The 20915-nt window shown below is 35.1% G+C and overlaps 1 protein-coding gene across 3 annotated transcripts in view; it reads left to right on the top strand.

Annotated features, from left to right (window-relative positions):
* DPH6 (diphthamine biosynthesis 6) overlaps positions 1–20915 on the top strand; it is a 198283-nt gene that overhangs the window by 3916 nt on the left and 173452 nt on the right. For all 3 annotated transcript variants that reach the window (XM_086710304.1, XM_025919641.2, XM_025919642.2), the window contains exons 2-3: positions 1091–1185; positions 14857–15050. In XM_086710304.1, coding sequence (XP_086566430.1) covers positions 1091–1185; positions 14857–15050 — 289 coding nt within the window. The remainder of the gene's footprint in view (positions 1–1090; positions 1186–14856; positions 15051–20915) is intronic.

Genomic DNA, 20915 nt, shown 5'->3' with positions numbered 1-20915 from the left:
ACCAAAGTAGCTGCACCAGCTTGCATTCCTACCAGCAATGCAAAAGAGATATTCTTTCTCTGCATCCTCACCAACATCTGTTGTTGCCTGAGTTGTTAATGTTAGCCATTCTGACAGGTGTAAGGTCGTATCTCATTGTGGTTTTGATTTGTATTTCCCTGATGATGAGTGATGTTGAGCATTTTTTCATGTGTCATTTGGCCATCTGGATATCTTCTGTGGAGAAGTGTCTATTCATATCTTTCGGAGAGGCAGTAGAGTTTTAAACCAAAATAAAGGTTGCCATTCAACCTTGTTATAGATGAACTTGGCATAGAGGTTGCCATTGGCATAAAGGTTGCCATTCAGCCTTGTTATAAATAAACCACTTGTCTTGACTAAGTGATTTGCCCTTGCCTTAGGTAGATTTGGTATGAGAATTTAGAAGTTCCTTTCAATCTGTTTATTAGATCTAAGGCTCAAGCCTTGTCCTGCCATCATCCATATAGTGATAGCTAAAGTACTGATGGTATTGATGTTTAACTTCATCAGTGTAATTCAGCATTTTGTTTTCTAGCTCTATAGAATGTGAACCCACCATGGCCGTCAAACTGTCCTTAGATTGGGTCTCAGAGCTTTAATTTGAGCCTTTAATTGGTGATGGTGGTCAGTTTTTAGATTTCTTATAGTAAAACAGAATAGACTGTTTTCTACTTTTCCATAGAAAATTTCATCTAAGGAATATATGTAATAGCTGTTTAGCTAGAATTTACAATTAAATCATATTTTTAATTTTCAAAGCACTTTGTATATAAAGGAGAGCCACTGTTATAAACCAAAGAGACCAAAGAGTTATCATATTTTGTTTAGAATGGTCTTTGTTATCCTGGCACATAATTTCACAAGCTCTTGTCAGTAGCAACCTTAGGCATTCAGATGCATTTGTTTAGTTTGCTTCTGCTATGGAAATTACATGCGGTCTTTTGTGTTTTAATTCTAAAGCAGTTCCTGAAGTATTCTGAAAAGTCGAATAAGTATATTTTGATATCTAATGATTCTATGTTCAATAATGGTCAATAACCTGATATTTATCTCTTTATTTCTTTTTAAGTGGTGGGAAGGACAGCTGTTACAATATGATGCAGTGCATTGCTGCTGGGCATCAGATCGTTGCTTTAGCAAATCTAAGACCAGCTGAAAACCAAGGTAAGTGTATGATACCCTTTCTGGGAAGTTCTCTAAATGACTGAAACTCCCAACTTCATAATTGCATTCTATTGTATGCAGTATGCAAAGACAAAAATGGAACTAATATATATTTAGCACCTAATTAGATGCTAGGTTCTATGCTAAGTGTCTTTAATTGCATATCCTTTATTTCTCTTAAGAACTCCTAGACAGTTTTATTAGACAGAGATACTGAAACTCATAGTTTTATAAATTTCTCCAAGGTACGTAACTAGAATAAACTTGCAGACCTGAGGCTTGAACCCTTGAACCTCCTTACTTCAGCGTGTACTGCTCTTCCACCACAGCACATTCCAAGAATTATAAGCAATGTACAGGTGAATAAGATACACCTTCTAGGAGAGTGGAGAGTAAGACATATAATGATAAATGATCCATCTTACATGTACGCTAAACATGTAAGACTTGAGAGAAGCATAAAGCAGTACATTTCCACTTTTTATTTGCCTGTGATAACAAGGGCATCCACAAATAAGCCACAGACCTCATGTAAGCTGTTTTGTTTTTTTTTCAGTTTTCTTCCCGATGAAATTTCCCTCATTAGAAATTTTCCCCCCTGTGACCTTGTCTGTGTCCAAGTTTCCCATTTTGATAAGGACACAAGTCATATTTGGATTAAGAGACCACCCTAATGATGTTATTTTAACTAATTACATCTGCAGTGACCCTACTTGCAAATAAAACCACATTTTGAGCTATGGATATTAGGATTTCAGGGAAAGAATTTGAGAGGGACACAATTCAACCTTCAATAATTTCTTTTATTTTTACTGAGATATAACTGCCATATAATATTGTATTAGCTGTAGGTGTACAATGTAATGATTTGGTATATGTATGTATTAAGACATGATTACCACAATAAGATTAGTTAACATCTATCACCATGCATAGTTGTACTTTTTGTTGCGATTAGAACTTAAAAAAAAAGGAAAATATTCACCAATTTGCCTTTTATACTCTTCTATTATACCCATATAATTATAGATATTAACTGCTAAGGTATAATAGGGAACGATTTACACTTGTCTGACTTTATTTAATACTATTTCTCCACATGGCTCTTCTAGTAAGAGCTTTTTATCATCCCCTTTACTCAGCTTTTTTGAAGACCATGCTTTGGCTCTATTGTTATTTTAGGATGAATTAAATGAGTAGTATATGTAAAAACACTAATTAGAGTTCCTGGCATGAAGTAAGCATCCAGTAAATTTAGTTGAATCTGAATCTAGTGCTAAATATGTCCCTTTTTTTCCCTCCCTCCCTCCTTTCCTTCTTTCCTTCCTTCTCTCCTTCCTTCCCTCCCTCCCTCCCTCCCTCCTCACGGCTACCAGTCTGTTGAATTTTTGTTTTTATATCATTTTACAGTTATTTTCTATTTATTTGGTCTTTGATTTTTATCCCCAAATAGACTGCTTATTCTTTTTTTTTTTTTTTTAAATTTTTTTTCAACGTTTTATTTATTTTTGGGACAGAGAGAGACAGAGCATGAACGGGGGAGGGGCAGAGAGAGAGGGAGACACAGAATCGGAAACAGGCTCCAGGCTCTGAGCCATCAGCCCAGAGCCCGATGCGGGGCTCGAACTCACGGACCGCGAGATCGTGACCTGGCTGAAGTCGGACGCTTAACCGACTGCGCCACCCAGGCGCCCCTAGACTGCTTATTCTTGAGAGGAGAGGTTGTGTCTTCTATGTTTCTTTAGTTGCGCCTTAGTACTTGGGACCTCTCTATGCCTCTATAGTAGGCATTCACTCAATTATTGGTGGACAGATGAATAATGAACTAACTAGAATTAGGCCTGGAATATCAAGCAGTTATTTCAGTCAGATATCTGAATTTTCTTTATTTCACACTTAAGACCCAAGTAATGCTGGAAGTGAAGTGGGAAGGTAGAGATTTGAAATATTTTATAGGAAGAAATAGAAAACACGTCTTGTAAAGGATCAAGGGTAAACACACAGTCTAGGATTTTGCACTAGGGTTTCAATGATGAATAATATAACAGCATTTAAGGATGTTTGGAAATGACCTCCTTTTTCTGACTTTAAATAATACAGAGAAAACTCTTTGACTAAGCTTGAATGGAAACTGTATTGTAACTTCTATATTATAAAAGAAGAAGCAGACTTTTGTTGCAGCCTTATGTTCTGTTACTAAAGGAAAAAAAAACTTCCCTTATTCCTTCTGGCTAAGCAGGCAAGTGGGTTTTTTAACCTTTCTATCTGAGAGGTCTTGGTATTTAAAAAACAGAAATTTATATAATATATATAATGATATAATTTTTCTACCTGGAGTTTCTATCTTGTTTTAAACTTCTCTACGTGAATTAGTATAGTTACTTTTTACTGAATCGTTGATGTATAATCTTCCATGTGTTCATGGTTCACTGGCAGGGTGGATAAAATGATAAAGTGTATCTCTAAATTATACTTCAGAATGGTATGGAGACATTTACTTAGAATATTGCTAGAAAAATTCAACAGTAAATGGAATTAAAATATTATGAAGTAAAAGCTGGGAAAAAAAATCAGCTGAAACTGTAGGGGAAGAGAGTAGATGGCTGTGGGTTGGTAAATGGAGAGGATTTAGCTAATCTTGATTTAAAGTCAGCAGGAAATTGGTGATTATTGAATGATTCATTGATTGACTTATTTTTTCCCCCAAACATGTTGTAAAAGGAACTGTAATGAGGAAAGACTGGTAGAGATGACTCCAGTATGAAATTGGTTAGAGTGAATTCATGGCACTGGGTTTTCACTGTGTAGTCTGGAAAGAATTTATTTCCATCAATGAGGATAATGTGAACTTGTCATAAAATTCACAAAACCATCTCTTTAAATTTGTAGTAGGAACTTTTGTGGCATGTTAATTGAGGTGCTTCAGGCAACAGTGGAGTCTTTTGGTTTTATTTGATCTCATACCATTGCTGCAATATAGGTTCCATTAATACAAGTTACATTGTGGTTAGGACTAAATGGAGCCTTAAAGGAAAATTGTCTTCTAGGTTTTTTGAAGTCAGTAAAATGTTTTAATTATTGTGCCAACATCAGGAAGTTTCTTGCTGAGAAGCTCAAAGTTCTTTAAATATATTAATTCAATTGTATCAGTGTTCTTTAAAACTAATATATTTAAAGATCCAGGGAAAGTGTGAGATGAGGGTAGGCTGAAAGGTTTTTTGGTGACTTTGGCTATATCTCTACTTCCTACTGTTGACTAGGAGTAGACAGGTATGTAGCAATAATGTGAGTACATGCAAGCCAGTGTGGTGTATGGGTTGGGTTCCTATCTGGTGGGCCAAAATGTGATGGCATATGGTGATGGTTTTGATTAATGAAGGGGCCCTTAAAATATCATTTTTTCATCCCTTTTGATAGGATACTCTTCATACTCAGGTTAATTGGACATTCTTGGCATATATGCATACATACACACATACATACATATATGTCAAATAGTGTTGTAACCTTTTTTTTAAAACTTACTAACACATTGTGAACATATTCCGTGTTATTATTATTCCATCACAATTTTTCTTAGATATATTCTTTGAATCACAAATACCTGATAAAATGTAAGTCTTTTAAGGGTACATAAATTTGAGATATAGTTCATAATCTCTCCCCTTATTGGAACACGTTAAAGCACATTAGCCTAGGAAGAATTACAGCAAAGACACCTGTTTAACATGGTTATCCCGTTTTTAATAAATTATTTGACCATGGAATCCTTTCTGCATCCAGTATTTATTATCATCACATGGGATTCCTATTCTGCAGAACATACTTTAGAAAACTAAAAGGCAACCGATGGAATGGGAGTAGATATTTGCAAATGACATATTGTATAAAGGGTTTGTATCCAAAATCTATAAAGAACTTACCAAACTCAACACCCAAAAAACAAATAATCCAGTGAAGAAATGGCAGAAGAAGGGGTGCCTGGGTGGCTCAGTTGGTTAAGTGTCCAACTTCAGCTCAGGTCGTGATCTCACGGTTCATGAGTTCGAGCCCCGCATTAGGCTCTGTGCTGATAACTCAGAGCCTGGAGTCTGCTTTGGATTCTGTGTCTCCTTCTGTCTGTGCCCCTCCCTGACTCACACTCTCTTTCTCTCAAAAATAAATAAACATTAAAACAATTTAAGAAAGAAAGAAAGAGAAAGAGAGAAAGAAAGAAAGAAAGAAAGAAAGAAAGAAAGAAAGAAAGAAAGAAAGAAAGAAAGAAAGAGGCAGAAGACATGAATAGACACTTCTCCAAAGAAGACATCCAGATGGCCAACAGACACATGAAAGGATGCTCAGTATCACTCATCATCAGGGGAATACAAGTCAAAACCACATTGAGATACCACCTCACACTGGTCAGAGTGGCTAAAATTAACAACTCAGGAAACAACAGTTGTTAGCGAGGATGTGGAGAAAGAGGATCTCTTTTGTACTGTTGGTGGGAATGCAAACTGGTGCAGCTGCTCTGGAAAATAGTGTGTCGATTCCTCAAAAAATTAAAAATAGAATTACCCTATGATTCAGCAAGTGCACTGCTAGGAATTTATATGGAGAGTACAGGAGTGCTGATTCATAGGGGCACATGTATCCCAATGTTTATAGCAGCGCTGTCAACAATAGCCAAATTATGGAAAGAGTCAAAATGTCCATCAACTGATGGATGAATAAAGATGTGGATTATATATACAATGGAATACTACTTGACAATGAAAAAGAATGAAATCTTGCAATTTGCAACAACGAGGATGGAACTGAAGGGTATTATGCTGAGTGAAAAAAGTCAGTCAGAGAATGACCGATATCATATGTTTTCACTCATTATGTGGAATTTGAGAAACTTAACAGAAGACCATGGGGGAAGGGGAGGGCAGAAAATAGTTTCAGAGAGGGAGGCAAACCATAAGAGATTCTTAAATACAGAGAACAAACCGAGGGTTGATGGGGGGAGGGATAAGGGAGAGGGAAAAATTGGTGATGGGCATTGAGGAGGATACTTGTTAGGATGAGCACTGGGTGTTGTATATTAGCCATGAATCGCAGGAATCTACTCCTGAAGCCAAGAGCACACTGTATACACTCTATGTTAGCTAACTCGACAATAAATTATATTTTAAAAATAAAAATTAAAATTAAAAAATAGAAAAAAGAAAAAGAAAATGCTCCTTCTTCATTTGCAACAACATGGATGGGCCTAGAGGGCGTTATACTAAGTGAAATAAGTCAGACAGGGAGAGACAAATATTATACAATTTTACTTACATGTGGAATCTAAACCAAACTAATGAACAAACAAAACACTAGACTCTTAAATACAGAAAACAACTAGTGATTGCTAGAAGGAAAGTGGGTAGGGGAATGGGCGAAAGTGGGTTAAGAGATACAGACTTCTGTTTATAAAATGGGCATGTAGAGTAGCATAGGAAATATAGTCAATAATATTGTAATAATGTTGCATGGTGGCAGATGGTGACTATATTTATTGTGGGAAGCACTGAGCAGTCTATAGAATTGTCACATCAATATGTTGTACACTAATATAACATTGAAACTAATATAACTTTGTATGTCAATTATACTTCAACAATAAAGTAAAAAATAGAAAATGCTTTTCCTCAAAATTATATTAATGGTTGCAAATGAATACACTATAATTTTTAATATAAATAATGCTATGATGAATATCTGCAAATAATATTTTGTACCTTCATGATTCTTTTTTCTCAGAAGTAAATATGACATCAAAAAGCCTGATCCAATATATTTGTAAGTTCGTTTGTATCATCAAAATAGTCTGGTGTGACTCATCTATTTTGAATATTTTACCTGTATTGATATTTGTGGAATCTTGTGACAACCAGTGATTTGTGTTACTGACTAGCTTAAGCTATGTTTCTGTACACATTTGTAACTGCTCTAACAATATTGAATTTCTTTTTCTTTTTTAGATAAACAGTTTTATTAAAAGTATATTACAAAGCTCATGGGTCCACCTGAGACATGGTTTATTTATTATTCTTTATTAAGATAAAATTGGTATATAACATATTAGTTTCAGGTATACAACATAATAATTCAATGTTTCTTTAAACTCCAAAGTGCCACCATGATATATCTCCTTACCATTCATCGCCATACGATTGACCACCCTCACCCATTTCACACATGCTCCTTCAACCCCCTTTCCCTCTGAAAACCACAAATCTGTTCTCTGTATCTGTAAGTATGATTTTGTTTTTGTCTTTTTTTGTTTGTTCATTTGTTTTGTTTTTTTAGATTTCACATGCAAGTGAAATCATTTGATACTTGTCTCTTTCTGACTTATTCCACTTAGTGTGATGCCTTTGTATGTGGCAGTATATATGCCACATCTTCTATATTCATTTATTCATTGATGGACACATATTGTTTCCATATCTTGGCTGTTGTAAATAATACTGCAGTGAACGTGGGGATGCATGTATCTTTTTTGAATTAGCATTTTTGTTTTCTTTGGATGAATACCCAGAGGTAGAATTGCTGGATCATATGGTAGTTCTAGTTTTAATTTTTTCAGTAACCTCCATAGTGTTTCCCATATTGGAAATTTCTTATTAATTTACATTCCCACCAAAAGTGTATGAGAATTCCCTTGTCTCCACATCCTCTACAACACTTGTTGTTTTTTATCTTTTTTTTTTTTAATTTTTTTTTTCAACGTTTATTTATTTTTGGGACAGAGAGAGACAGAGCATGAATGGGGGAGGGGCAGAGAGAGAGGGAGACACAGAATCGGAAACAGGCTCCAGGCTCTGAGCCATCAGCCCAGAGCCTGACGCGGGGCTCGAACTCATGGACCGCGAGATCGTGACCTGGCTGAAGTCGGACGCTTAACCGACTGCGCCACCCAGGTGCCCCAGTTTTTTATCTTTTTAATAATTGCCATTCTGGCCAGTATGAGATGTCACATTGTGATTTTGATTACATTTCTCTGATAATTAGTAATATTTGACATCTTTCCATGTGCTTGTTGGTGATCTGTGTGTCTTCTTTAGAAAACTGTGTATTTAGATTCTCTGACCATTTTTATTTGGATTGTTTGGGTTTTTTTGCTCTCAAGTTCTTTATTTATATTGGCTATTAATCCCTTATTGGATATATGATTTACAAATATTTTCTTCCATTCAGTAGGTTGCTTTTTTATTTTGTTGATAGTTTCCTTTGCTGTGTAGAAGCTTTCTAGATTGATCTAGTCCCATTTGTTTATTTTTGGTTTTGGAGTCTGATCCAAAAGCCCAGTGCCAAGACCAATGTCAAAGAGCTTACCACCTATGTTTTCTTCTAGAATTATTATGGTTTCAGGTCTTTCATCTATTTTGAGTTCTAATTTGTTTTAAGTTTTTAACCTGTTTTGAGTTCATTTTTGTGTATGGTATAAAATGGTGATGTAGTTTCAGTCTTTGGCATGTAGCTGTCCCATTTCTGAACACCATTTACTGAAAGAGACTATTCTTTCCCCAATGTATATTCTTAGCTCCTTTGTAATAAAGTAATTGACGATATATGTGTGGGTTTATTTGTGAGCTCACTATTCTTTTCCACTGATCTATTTGTCTGTTTTTATGCAAATACCATACTGTTTTGATTACTATAGCTTTATAGTACAGTTTGAAATCAAGGAGTGTGAAACCTCCAACTTTGTTCTTCTTTCTCAAAATTGGTTTGTCCATTCAGGGTTGTTTGTGGTTCTATACAAGTTTTAGAATTATTTGGTCTAGTTCTGTGCAAAGTTCCATTGGAACTCTGATAGAGATTGCACTGCATCTATAGATTGCTTTGGGTAATATGGACATTTTAACAATTAATTTTTCCAATCAATGAGCATGGAATATCTTCACATTTATTTGTGTCTTTTTCGATTTCTTTCACCAATATCTTATAGTTTTCAGTGTGCAGGCCTTTAGCCTCCTTGATTAGATTTATACCTAGGTATTTTATTCTGTTTGATACGATTGTAAATGGAATTGTTTTCTTCATTTCTCATTCTGGTGGTTTGTTATCATTGTATAAAAATGTGACAGACTTCTGTATACTGATTTTATATCCTGCAGCCTTTTTGGATTTGTTTATTAGTTCTAATAGTTTTTTGGTGGAGTCTGTAGGGTTACTATATAAAGTATCATGTTATCCGCAAATAGTGACAGTTTTACTTCTTCCTAATGTGGATGCTTTTTTTTTCTTGCTTCATTGCTGTGACTAGAGCTTCTAGTACTATGTTGAATAAAAGTGACGAGAGTGAATGTCATTGTCTTATTCTGATCTTAGAGGAAAAGCTTTGAACTTCTCACTGTGGAATATGATGTTAGCTGTGGGCTTGTCATATATTGCCTTTATTGTGTTGAGGCACTTCCCTCTATGCTCACTTTGTTGAGAATTTTTATTATAAATGGATGCCAAATTTTTCTAATGCTTTTTCTGCATGTATTGAGGTGATCATATGATTTTTATCCTTCATTTGTTAATATAGTGCATCATGTTAATTGATTTGCAGATGTGAACCATCTTATTACCCTGGAATAAATCCCACTTGATTTGTTTGTTGGAAGATTTTTGATTACTGATTCAATCTCCTTACTAGTAATCAGTCTATTTAGATTTTCTATCTCTTAAGGAGTTAGTCTTGGAAGATTGTATGTTTCTAAAAATTTATCCATTTCTTCTACATTGCCAAATTTGTTGTCATATAATTGCTTTTAGTAACTCTTATGATCCTTTGTGTTTCTGTGGTGTCAGTTGTAGCATGTCCTCTTTCATTTCTGATTTTATTTATTTGAAGTCCTCTTAATTTTTTGCTGGATCTAGTCAAAATCTTTGTCAATTTTGTTTATCATTTCCAAGAACCAGCTCTTAATTTCATTGATCTTCTCTTTTGTCTTTTGAGTCTCTATTTTATTTCTGCTCTACTCTTTGTTGTTTCCTTATTTCTGCTAATTTTTGGCTTTGTTTATTCTTTCTCGTTCTTGAGGTGTTAAAGTAGATTGTTTGAGATTTTTCTTGTTTCTTGAGGTAAACCTGCATTGCTTTGAACTACCCTTTAAAACTGCTTTTACTGTATCCCATAGGTGTTGGATTGTTGTATTCCCATTTCCATTTGTCTCAAGGTATTCTTTTTTACTTTGCCTTTGATTTCTTTATTGACCCATTAGTTCAATAGCATGCTGTTTAATCTCCACATACTGCTGAATTTTCCAGTTTTCTTCTTGTATTTGATTTCTAGTTTTCATAACATTGTGGTTGGAGAAAATGATTGCTATTATTTCAGGCTTCTTAAATTTATTATTTTTTTGTGGCCTAATATGTGATCTATCCTGGAGAATGGTCACAAACACTTGAGAAGAATGTGTATTCTGCTTTTGGATGGGATATTCTGTATAAATCTACCAAGTCCATCTGGTCTGATGTGTCATTTAAGGCTGATGTTTCTTTGTTGATTTTTCTGTCTGGGTGATCTATTTATTGATGTAAGTGGTTCTTACTTACATGATGATTAAGGTTCTCTACTATTGTATTGCTGTTAATTTCTTCTTTTAGGTCTGGTAATATTTGATCTGGCAATATTTATATATTTAGGTGCTGCTATGTTGGGTACATAAATATTTACAAATTTTATGTCATCTTTTTTGATTGACGCTTTTATCATTATATAATGCCCTTGTTTTTTGTTACAGTCTTTGTTTTAAAGTATAACAGTACCACTTTTCTTTTTCCATTTGCATGGAGTATCTTTTCTATTCCTTCACTTTTATTCTGTGTGTGTCCTTAGAGCTAAAGTGAATCTCTTTTAGGCAACATATAGTTGAGTCTTGTGTTTGTTTGTTTGTTTAATCCATTTAGCCACTCTTTGTCTTTTGTTTGGAGAATTTGGTCCATTTACACTGAAATTAATTATTGACAGGTATATTACTTATTGCCATTTGTTAAGTTTCCTATCTTTTTTGTAATTTCTTTCTGTTCCTTTCTTCTTTTCTTGCTGTCTTCCCTTGTGGTTTAATGCCTTTTTTTTTGATGTTGGATTTAGATTCCTTTCTCATTATCTTTTGTGTATCTATTATAGGTTTTTGGTTGTTGGTTGCTGTGAGGTTTATATATACATAACATTTCATATATAGCAGTCTGTTTTAAACAGATAACAACTTTAATTTGAATGCATTTTAAAAGCTACATTCCCTCCCCCACACTGTATGTGTTAAAAGTTTTTTCTTTTTTTGTTTTTAAGAGAGAGAGGGGGAAAGAGAGAGTGTGAATGGGGGAGGGGCAAAGAGAGAGAATCCCAAACAGGCTTTACATTGTCAGCGTGGAGTCAGGGCTCGAACCTATGAACAGAGAGATCATGACCTGAGCCAAAACCAAGTCAGGTTTCAGCTTAAGTTTCAGCTTAATCGACTGAGCCACCCAGGCACCTCATTATGTTTTTAATATTATATTATACATTTTTAATTTTGTATATCCCTTAATTATAATTATAGTAAATTTTTCTACTTTTGTCCTTTAACCTATAAACTGATTTTATAAGTGGTTAATTCACTACCTTTACTATATATTTCCTTTAATCCATTAGATTTTTACTTTCATATGTTTTCTAGTTATTAGATATATGCTTTTTTTTTTTTTTACAGCCTAGAGAAATCCCTTTGAAATTTCTTGTAAGGCCAGTTTAATGGTGATAAACTCCCTAAGCTTTTCTTTTCTGAAAAATATTTTATTTCTTTTTCAATTCTGAATGATAATTTTGCTGGGTAGATTTTTCTTGGCTGGAAGTTTTTTTCTTTTCAGCACTTTGAGTATATTATGATACTCCCTCTGGCCCTCAAAGTTTCTGCTGAAAAATCAGCTGATAGTCTTATGGGGGGGGGTTCCCTTTTATGTAACTATTAGTTTTTTTCTTGCTGCTTTTAATATTCTCTATCTTTAGCTTTTGGTATTTTAATTATAATGGGTCTTGCTATGGATCTCTCTGGATTCATCTTATTTGTAATTCTCTTTGCTTTCTGGACCTGTATGTCTGTTTCCTCAGGTTAGGGACGTTTTTAGCTATTATTTCGTCAGTAAGTTTTCTACCTCTTTCTCTCTTTCTCTTCTCCTTTCAAGACCCCAATAATGTGAATGCTGTTATTCTTGATCTTGTCTCCTAGGTCACTTCAGCTATCTTCACTTAATTTTTGTTTCTTTTTTGATCTGATCTTTCTGGGTGAGTTCCATTGCTTTGTCTGCCAGCTCACTAATCCTTTTTCTACTTCATTTAGTCTGCTATTGAATCCTGCAGTGACTTTTTCAATTCAGTTATTGTATTTTTCAGCTGTGTGACTTCTGTTTGTTACTTTCTTATATTTTCTGCCTCATTGTTGAAGTTCTCACTGTGCTCATCCATTCTTCTCTTGAATTCAGTGAACATCTTTGTGAATACTACTTTGAACTCTTTATCAGTTAAATTATTTAACTCTATTTCAGTAAGGTGTTTTCTGAGGTTTTGTCTTATTCTTTCATTTGGAACATATTCCTCTGTTTCCTCATTTTGCTTTACTCTCTGTGTTTGTTTCTAAATATTAAATGAAACAGCTGTCTCTTCCAGTCTTGATGGGAGTGGCCTTCTGTAGATGAACCTTATTGTTCAACCTTGCTTTAGCTCCTGGTTGTCTCTTGAACTTTTGTGATTGCCTAAGTAGACTGATTTATTCTTGTTAGGTCCCCAGTGTCGAAGGTGTTCCAAGACCTATCAGTGTTAAAAAGGGAGTGATCTCAGTTAAGAACTAGTTTCAGGTGGATTGAAAGCCAGATCCTCAGGCAGCAGTTTTTAAAGAATGCAAATATATACATTTCGGTGGGACCACAAGTGTAAACTCTGCTGTTAGACTTTGAGATTTGATGAAAGTGTCCTCTGGGCATGAGTTACAAAAACCTGGGCTTCTTTCTGAGGGGTATCAGTGAGCTGTAACAAGGCCAAGGGAGGGCTCAAAGATGTAACTTCTTGCCTGTGGTTTCTGAGGGCACCTCTGTAATCTTTAGGTATGTGACTAACATGAAGCCTGTCCCTCAGGTTGAAGCTCCAGGACAAGCATATGGGCCTTTTGCAAAGCAGATGGGAGGAGTTTCAGTCTGCTGTCTGTTCAGTGCAGTAGGTGTGGTAGCCTCCATAGAGCTAGTCCTGTGGGGCTTAGAAACAGAAGCCCTTCTGGCTGCTAGGTTCAAGTGATCGAGGAGTGTCTGTTGTGTGGACTGTGCTTGGTGGCCAACTTGAGTGAGGCTGCAGGAGAGCACTGAGGGTGATGTCCATGGTTTTAGTGATGCAGGGGAAGAGTGCTGGGTGCAGAACATACCCATGGCTTTAGCAAGGTATGGGAGGAGCACTGGGGTGGGACATGCCCACAGATTTAGCAATGCAGGAAAAGAGTGCTAGAGGTGGGGCTCACCTGTGGATTTAGCAAGGAAAGAGTGCTGAGGGTAGGTCATGCCTATAACTTTTGCCACGTGGGGGAAAAGTATTGGAGGTGAGGCACCTGCACTTGTCACCAGCACTAGCAATGTGGAAAGAAGGAGAGGGAAAATGTTGCTTACCAGCACTTCCATCTCCAAAGAAAGTCCCAACTTGCCCCTGCCCCTTCAGCAGACAATTATATATTAGCAAATAAATCTTCACGTATGACCCAGTCATCTCTCAAACTGCTGTCTTTGTGCTGGGTCCTGGGAGGAGTGAGTCTATGCACAAGCTCCTGAAAAGGAATATCTCAAATCTCCACAGTCCCTTAGACCCCCTGGGTGTGTGCCCCATTGGTTTTCAAAGCCAGATGTTTTAGGGTCCTTGTCTTTCAAGTGCAGGTTTTACAGTTTTGGGGTGTCCGGTGTGGGGCACAAACCCCTCCCTCCTCAGGGAGAGGTTTCAGTATTGTGAGATCCCTTTCTGTTGTGGGTCACTGCTGGGGTTTTGGGCAAGATTGAGTCTCTGCTTTTGTCACACATTTTGATGTGGCCCTTTTATTCCTTGTTGTGGAGGGAGCTATTCAGCTAGAATTCAGTGGGAATTATGCCATATGTAGCTGTAGTTTGGGTATTTCTGTGGAAGGACGTAAGTTCAGGGTCTTCTTTTGCAGCTATCTTGGACTGCTGCTTAATTTATATATTTTTGTCTGTCTTGTTGAAGTACTGAATATAAAATATATCAAGAGCATGTAATTTATTTTTACAAATAATTTGTCACTTGTTAACCAACTAGCTACTTAGTTAAGGAAGGTTTTTTCCTACAACTCCAGATGACTTTGTAAATAACCTTGAATGATTTGAAAAACATTTATGTAATAAAATCTTTAATTGAATAAACTAATCAAAATTTATTGGCCATATTACTCTTCTCTTTAAACATTTATTGTATATAGTTTTAAAAATTTATATGTATCTGTAATTAGTAGTAGAGATGACTAGAGCTGATGTGAACTGGATGCAACTGTGGACAAATGTGCCACTCTTCCACTTTATTTCACTTCGTTAATGCAGAGAGATATACTGTAGTAAGTCTCCAAGCAGTAACCCAGATGGACTTTCAAATCCACTTTCTTTTTCACTCTGTTTTACTGATTATTTCCACTTTCAATGTTGCAGTGGGGTCAGATGAACTGGATAGCTACATGTATCAGACAGTGGGTCATCACGCCGTCGATCTGTATGCAGAAGCGATGGCTCTTCCCCTCTACCGCCGTACCATAAGAGGAAGGAGTGTGGATACGGGACGAGTGTATACCGAATGTGAAGGTGATGAGGTTGAAGATCTCTATGAGCTTTTGAAACTTGTTAAGGTATGCATAGGAACCAATTACATTAACTGAATAATGTAGTAATAATTAACAACTGTTAGTAACCCAGCTATTCTTTGACAAGATAGTTAGTCTTTTTGGGTAGAAAAGAAAACTTACTATGCCTTTATTTTAAATACTATTTAAAAATAAAACTTTTGGTATAGTTTGGCATTCATGGTTGTCAAATGTCTTTAATTAAGTTTTTCCTTAGGATTTTGGAGCTGATGACCTTTTAATCTTTTTTTTTTTTTTTTTTTTAAACAAATACTTATTGAATGCTACTATGTGCACGGTATATAGTTCTAGGCACTGGGGATAGTGCAATGAAGAGATCAGACAAAGCCCTGTTCTGTTGGAGCTTACTTTGCAGTGGGACCAGACAGATAATAGACAAACAAGCAAATCATATGCTTGGTGCTGAAGAGTACTATGAAGACGAAGGAAACAGAGTGGTAAGGAGTGATGAGGGGGTGCTCAAGCAAGACCTTTCTAGTATGGTGAAATTTAAATAGACCTAAAAGACTGAACCTTGCTTAAATCTAGTAAGAGAGATACGAATTAAATTCTTAAGTCCCTGTACATAAGAGTTTGGCAGCCATTTTGCATTCACTGTTAATTTTTCTAAATAGGAAATTTAGGAGAGAAAATGTGGGCCTTATAAATGTAGTAGAAACTTATTCAGTAAGTGTTAATTAATGGAGATTATTTTATACTAAGCCATTATCTTTTCATTCGCATTGATAGTTAACTATTTGAATACATTCTGTATTCTTAATATGAATTTTTTTAATCAGCTGTAGTCAATTCATACAAGGCATACCTAGTGAAATAGAGTGTAAGCTGATATTCCCTGCTTGTCTTAGCCTATTGTCACAAAGGGAAGGAAGATTTCTGTCCCTTCTATCGAGAAACATTGCATTTCATTTTCTCATTTTTCACAGAACGTTCAGCTTCTGAGAAGTTATATTATGAACCAGTATCATGAAAATTTGCTACTTCAGTGTTATATTTTAAATTTGATGCTGATCAAAGCTTAATATCAGTCAAGGGTTTTGATTCAGAAAAAACACATGAAGCACTTAAATTCTTTTAAAGTTTGCTTGAATTAAGTATTTCTTATTTTGTATGTCAGATATTTTCATTTGTATTTACCTTTAGAAAAGAAACTGATAAGGAAAACACTTGGAATAATGCCGTAATTTATTGTTTAGTTATGGATAGTGTAAGAAGTAGATTTTTTTCAAAGGAAATTACAAGGACCTCATTTCTTTCCTCTGGGAAGATACATACTAATAACAACTATTTTGATTATCAAACAAGGGGGAAAGGCATAAAAGTTCCACTTTTAATTGTCTTTCTGTACAAATAAGATCTTGAAACTGCTCACTTTCAAGTGTGAAATATTGAGTGCAAATTCTGCATTTTTAAAATTTCTTTTTTAAGGTACAGAGAAATTGGGTATTAAGTTTTTAGCATAAACAAGTTTTACAAAATGGTGGGACTCACACCAGAAGTAATTGGATTGCCTAAAAATCACTGATAACTGATAACTTTGGGGAAGCTGTGTGATAATAACAGCCTTCCAAGAAAGGGAAAGATAATAAATTACTGATCAATTTAATTAAAAATGGGCAGATTAGTAGTAATTAAGAAGAAATTTCCCTTTTGATCCATGCTGTCTTTGGAGAAATGGATGCTTTGCCATTATCTTTATAGTAACCGTCAGTTATGACATAAATTAATGCTAATGTTAAATCTTGACAACTGCTTTGGAAGTTCGTACATGATAATTATAACTATAGTTGAAAGAGATGTTATCAAGTTGTCGGGGACGAAATAGTTCCTTCTCTTTCTGTATAGAAATATTAATTTTACTATAGGATATTTTAAGGACATAAATATTAGAAATATATTGCTTTTATGGAAGAGATTGTATAGCTAGGCTTTTATAGTTAAATCCATTTGTGAAACACTGGTGTAAAAATTCCAATAGAGGTCTTACATATTCTAATGAATAATTGAGTAATTATGGGAAAAAACGGATCTAGAAGAGCTATAATTCTTCAGGTTAGTGTTCACTCATTCTAAGAAAAAGATGGGATTGCATTTCTTAATCCTTTGAATATTAATGGAGCATTGGAAGCATTTAGATTCATTTTCATTTTAAGCATTTATTTATAACAGGTTGCAGTTTTGTGACTTTCCCATGTAAGTCAATCTTTTGTTTTGTAGCTCTTTTTTTACCTCAAAATATTAGAGCTAATTTTTGAGTAGGAGTTGTTTCTTTTTGCAAAGTGCTTAACTAATTGCTGAAAAGAAGTAGCAACGACTTGGGAGAAATGACAGAGTAAGTTTCCTACTTTGTAGAAGTTACGAAAACCAATTTAAATGTAATAAGCTTTTATATCTCATAGATTACTGGGTGATTATGACAGGTAGATACATATGTATATCTCAAGCTGTTTACAAGATAACCTGATTTTCACATAACTAGCCTTTTTTTTATTCTTTAGAATTTCTTTAGTATTAAAACGTCACCTTGGTTTTCACCTGGATTAATTTGGTATATATATTTTTTGGTATATATATATATTTTTGGTATATATATTAATTTGGTATATAGATAACCTATATTATTTCCTGGAAATACAGTGATTTTTAAATTCTGTGGGTTTTCTTTGTAAGTCATGTAAGAAATGTAATAGGGGCGCCTAGGTGGCTCAGTCGGTTGAGCGTCCGACTTTGGCTCAGGTCATGATCTCACACTCCATGAGTTCGAGCCCCACGGCCAGCTCTGTGCCGACCGCTCAGAGCCTGGAGCCTGTTTTGGATTCTGTGTCTCCCTTTCTCTCTCTGACCCTCCCCTGTTCATGCTCTGTCTCTGTCTCAAAAAAATAAATAAACGTTAAAAAAAATTAAAAAAAAAAAAGAAATGTAATAGTTACTGAAGGATATGTGTAAACACCATATCCCTATAAAGAGTGTATTTAAGGATTAACTTATTCTTTCTCTCTCTAGTGGTTTGGAGCCACTTCTTACTGTTTCTGATATCTTCCTCTGTCTTGGCTATTCCTTCTTTTTAGTCCATCTTTAAGAAACTTCCATAAGGAAGATACTTTCAAATCCATACATTTTGAAAATGTTCCTATTCTGCCCTAACATTTGATGGATACATTGGATGAATTTAAAATTTTAGATTGAAAAGTAATTTTTCCTCAAACCATTCAAGGCATTGCTCCATGGTTCACTAGCATTTTGCTGATGAAAAATTTGATGCTGATGTGATTTTTGTTCTTTTTAGCTGACTTATTTTTCCTCTCTGTTAACTTTTATGATTGTGTCTTTATGGTTGGTGTACTGAAATGTCACAACAATGCATTGGATATTGAAGGTTGCTTTTCCTGCATCCGTTCTGCAGCTTCCTATTGAGTAGCAGCATATCTCTGTCCTCTTTCTCTTAATGATGGTTCAGGGATGGCATTAATCCAGGTGAAAGCCAGTCACAACATGGCATTCTCCTGACTATAGTGATTGCATCAAGGATGGTTTTGTTAACTTATGTGTACCCAATAGAATGAATGAAGCCTAGGATGATGGATGGTTGGCAGGAGATAAACACTTTCTCCAGTAGAGAAGGGTGTGTGGATGTAAGACCTAGAGTTGCTATGGCTTTTTGTTTTGTATGGCAAAAACATACAAATGTCAGATCTGACACACACACAAAAATAGCAGAGCCAACGGAAGTGTAGCTTGAGGATGGCTCTGAGAAATCCTCTTCCTTTGTTTGATAATTGGCTCCCTTGGTTTTCTCTATTCCCTTTTTGTGGTATTCTCACTGATCGAACGTTAGACCTCCTAGTTTGAATCTTCGTATCTCTTGTCTTTTCTCACATTACTTTGTATCTTTCTATCTTTTTGTTGTACATGATGTGAGATTTCCTTTTTAAATGCCCTCCTTTCTTAACAGTTGTATTTTTGGTGATCAATAACTTCACTTGTTGGTTGTTTCTTTTTTATAACAATTTATTTCTCCTTCTATAGATGTAACATTCTTATATCCCTCTTAAAATACAAACTAGTGATTTTAAGCATTGTTTCCTAAAATATTAATGTTTCCTTTAAGGTCTTTTTTCTCTTTCCTTCTCTTTCATGTTGTAGTCTTTTCTTAAATGTCTTGGTTGCTTATTCATATCTGAGAATTAGGCAGGAGCAAAGCTGACTGTGAACATTTTTGACTTTAGAGTTTTTCCAGCCCCATATCTCATACTTGTTATACCTGGAGTTCAGGATAATGTAGCCTAATTTGTTCTCTTCCTTGGTTTTCTTCTCTGCTGCGCAAATAGTAGGTTACAGCTTCTGCTGCTGACGTATCAGCCATTGTTCCATCTTCATCTGTTGACTCAGGAAATGTACTGAAATCCTTTGATGTCTACCCCTGCCTGCCCCACATTTTGTTTTCTAGATGTTATATCTTTGTTGTCATTTTAATGGACTCTCTTTAGCCAGAAATCTGTGTTAATTTTTTTTCTAATGGGATTCATTTAATATTCTTCCTTAAGCTGCATATTCAGTCTTCCTCTTCTAATCCTTGCTACTTTTCTTCTCTCATATTTGTTTTCTCAGTTTATCTTGGTGTTGATGACCTTAAATACCTTAAGGGAAACTTGTATTATAATTTGAATATAATAATAAATGAATAACTTCCGTTTGTTTTTTAAACCAAATATTTCCTGTTGATAAAGGTTTGTAAATAAGTGGCTGATTTTTTAAACTAGATCTTAACTTCATATTTTTAGAAACATCAATTGCCACTTTACTCTTTGTGTTGGTTAGATTTATTTTGATTATAAGTCATATTCAAACTGTTTTAAAGAAAAAGAATTTTGGTTTTTTTTACATATTATATATTCTTTCCTTGTTAATTTTAAAAAAATTTTAATTTCAGTATAGTTAACTTATAGTGTTGTATTAGTTTTAGGTGTACAGTATAGTGATTCAACAATTCTATACATTGCTCAGTGCTCACCACAATGTGTACTTTTAATTCTCTTCTGTTTTACCCATCCCCCCCCCCCACTTCCCCTCTGGTAATCACGTTTGTTTTTTTCTATAGTTGAGAGTCTGTTTTACGGTTTGTCTCTTTTGTGACTTGCTCATTTGTTTTGGTTTCTTAAATTCCAGATATGAGTGAAACCATATGGTATTTGTCCTTCTCTGACTTATTTCACTTAGCATTATCCTCTCTAGATCCACCATGTTATTGCAAGTGGCAAGATTTCATTCTTTTTTATGGCTGAATAATATTCCATTATTTATATATAACCTATAGTATATACATATAATTATTAATATATAATAATATATATAAACTATAATCACATTTATATGTGTGTGTGTGTGTGTGTGTGTATATATATATATATATATATATATATATATATATATATATCACATCTTCTTTATCCATTCATCTATTGATGGACAGTTGAGCTGCTTCCCTAATTTGACTATTGTAAATAATGCTACAATAAACATAGGGGTGCAATATATCTTTTTGAATTAGTGTTTTTGTATTCTCTGTGTAAATACCCTCTAGTGGGATTACTTGATCATATGGTAGTTCTATTTTTAACTTTTTGAGGGACGCCCATACTGTGTTCCACAGTGGCTGTACCAGTGTGCATTTCCACCAACAATGCATGAGAGTTCCTTTAAGAAAAAGAGAATTTATTGGGGCGCCTGGGTGGCGCAGTCGGTTAAGCGTCCGACTTCAGCCAGGTCACGATCTCGCGGTCCGTGAGTTCGAGCCCCGCGTCAGGCTCTGGGCTGATGGCTCAGAGCCTGGAGCCTGTTTCCGATTCTGTG

Source organism: Puma concolor, chromosome B3, assembly GCF_028749965.1.
Source record: "Puma concolor isolate L17-30 chromosome B3, mPumCon1.1.hap2, whole genome shotgun sequence".
Classification (NCBI taxonomy): Eukaryota; Metazoa; Chordata; class Mammalia; order Carnivora; family Felidae; genus Puma; species Puma concolor.
This window is presented reverse-complemented; position numbering and strand designations above follow the sequence as displayed.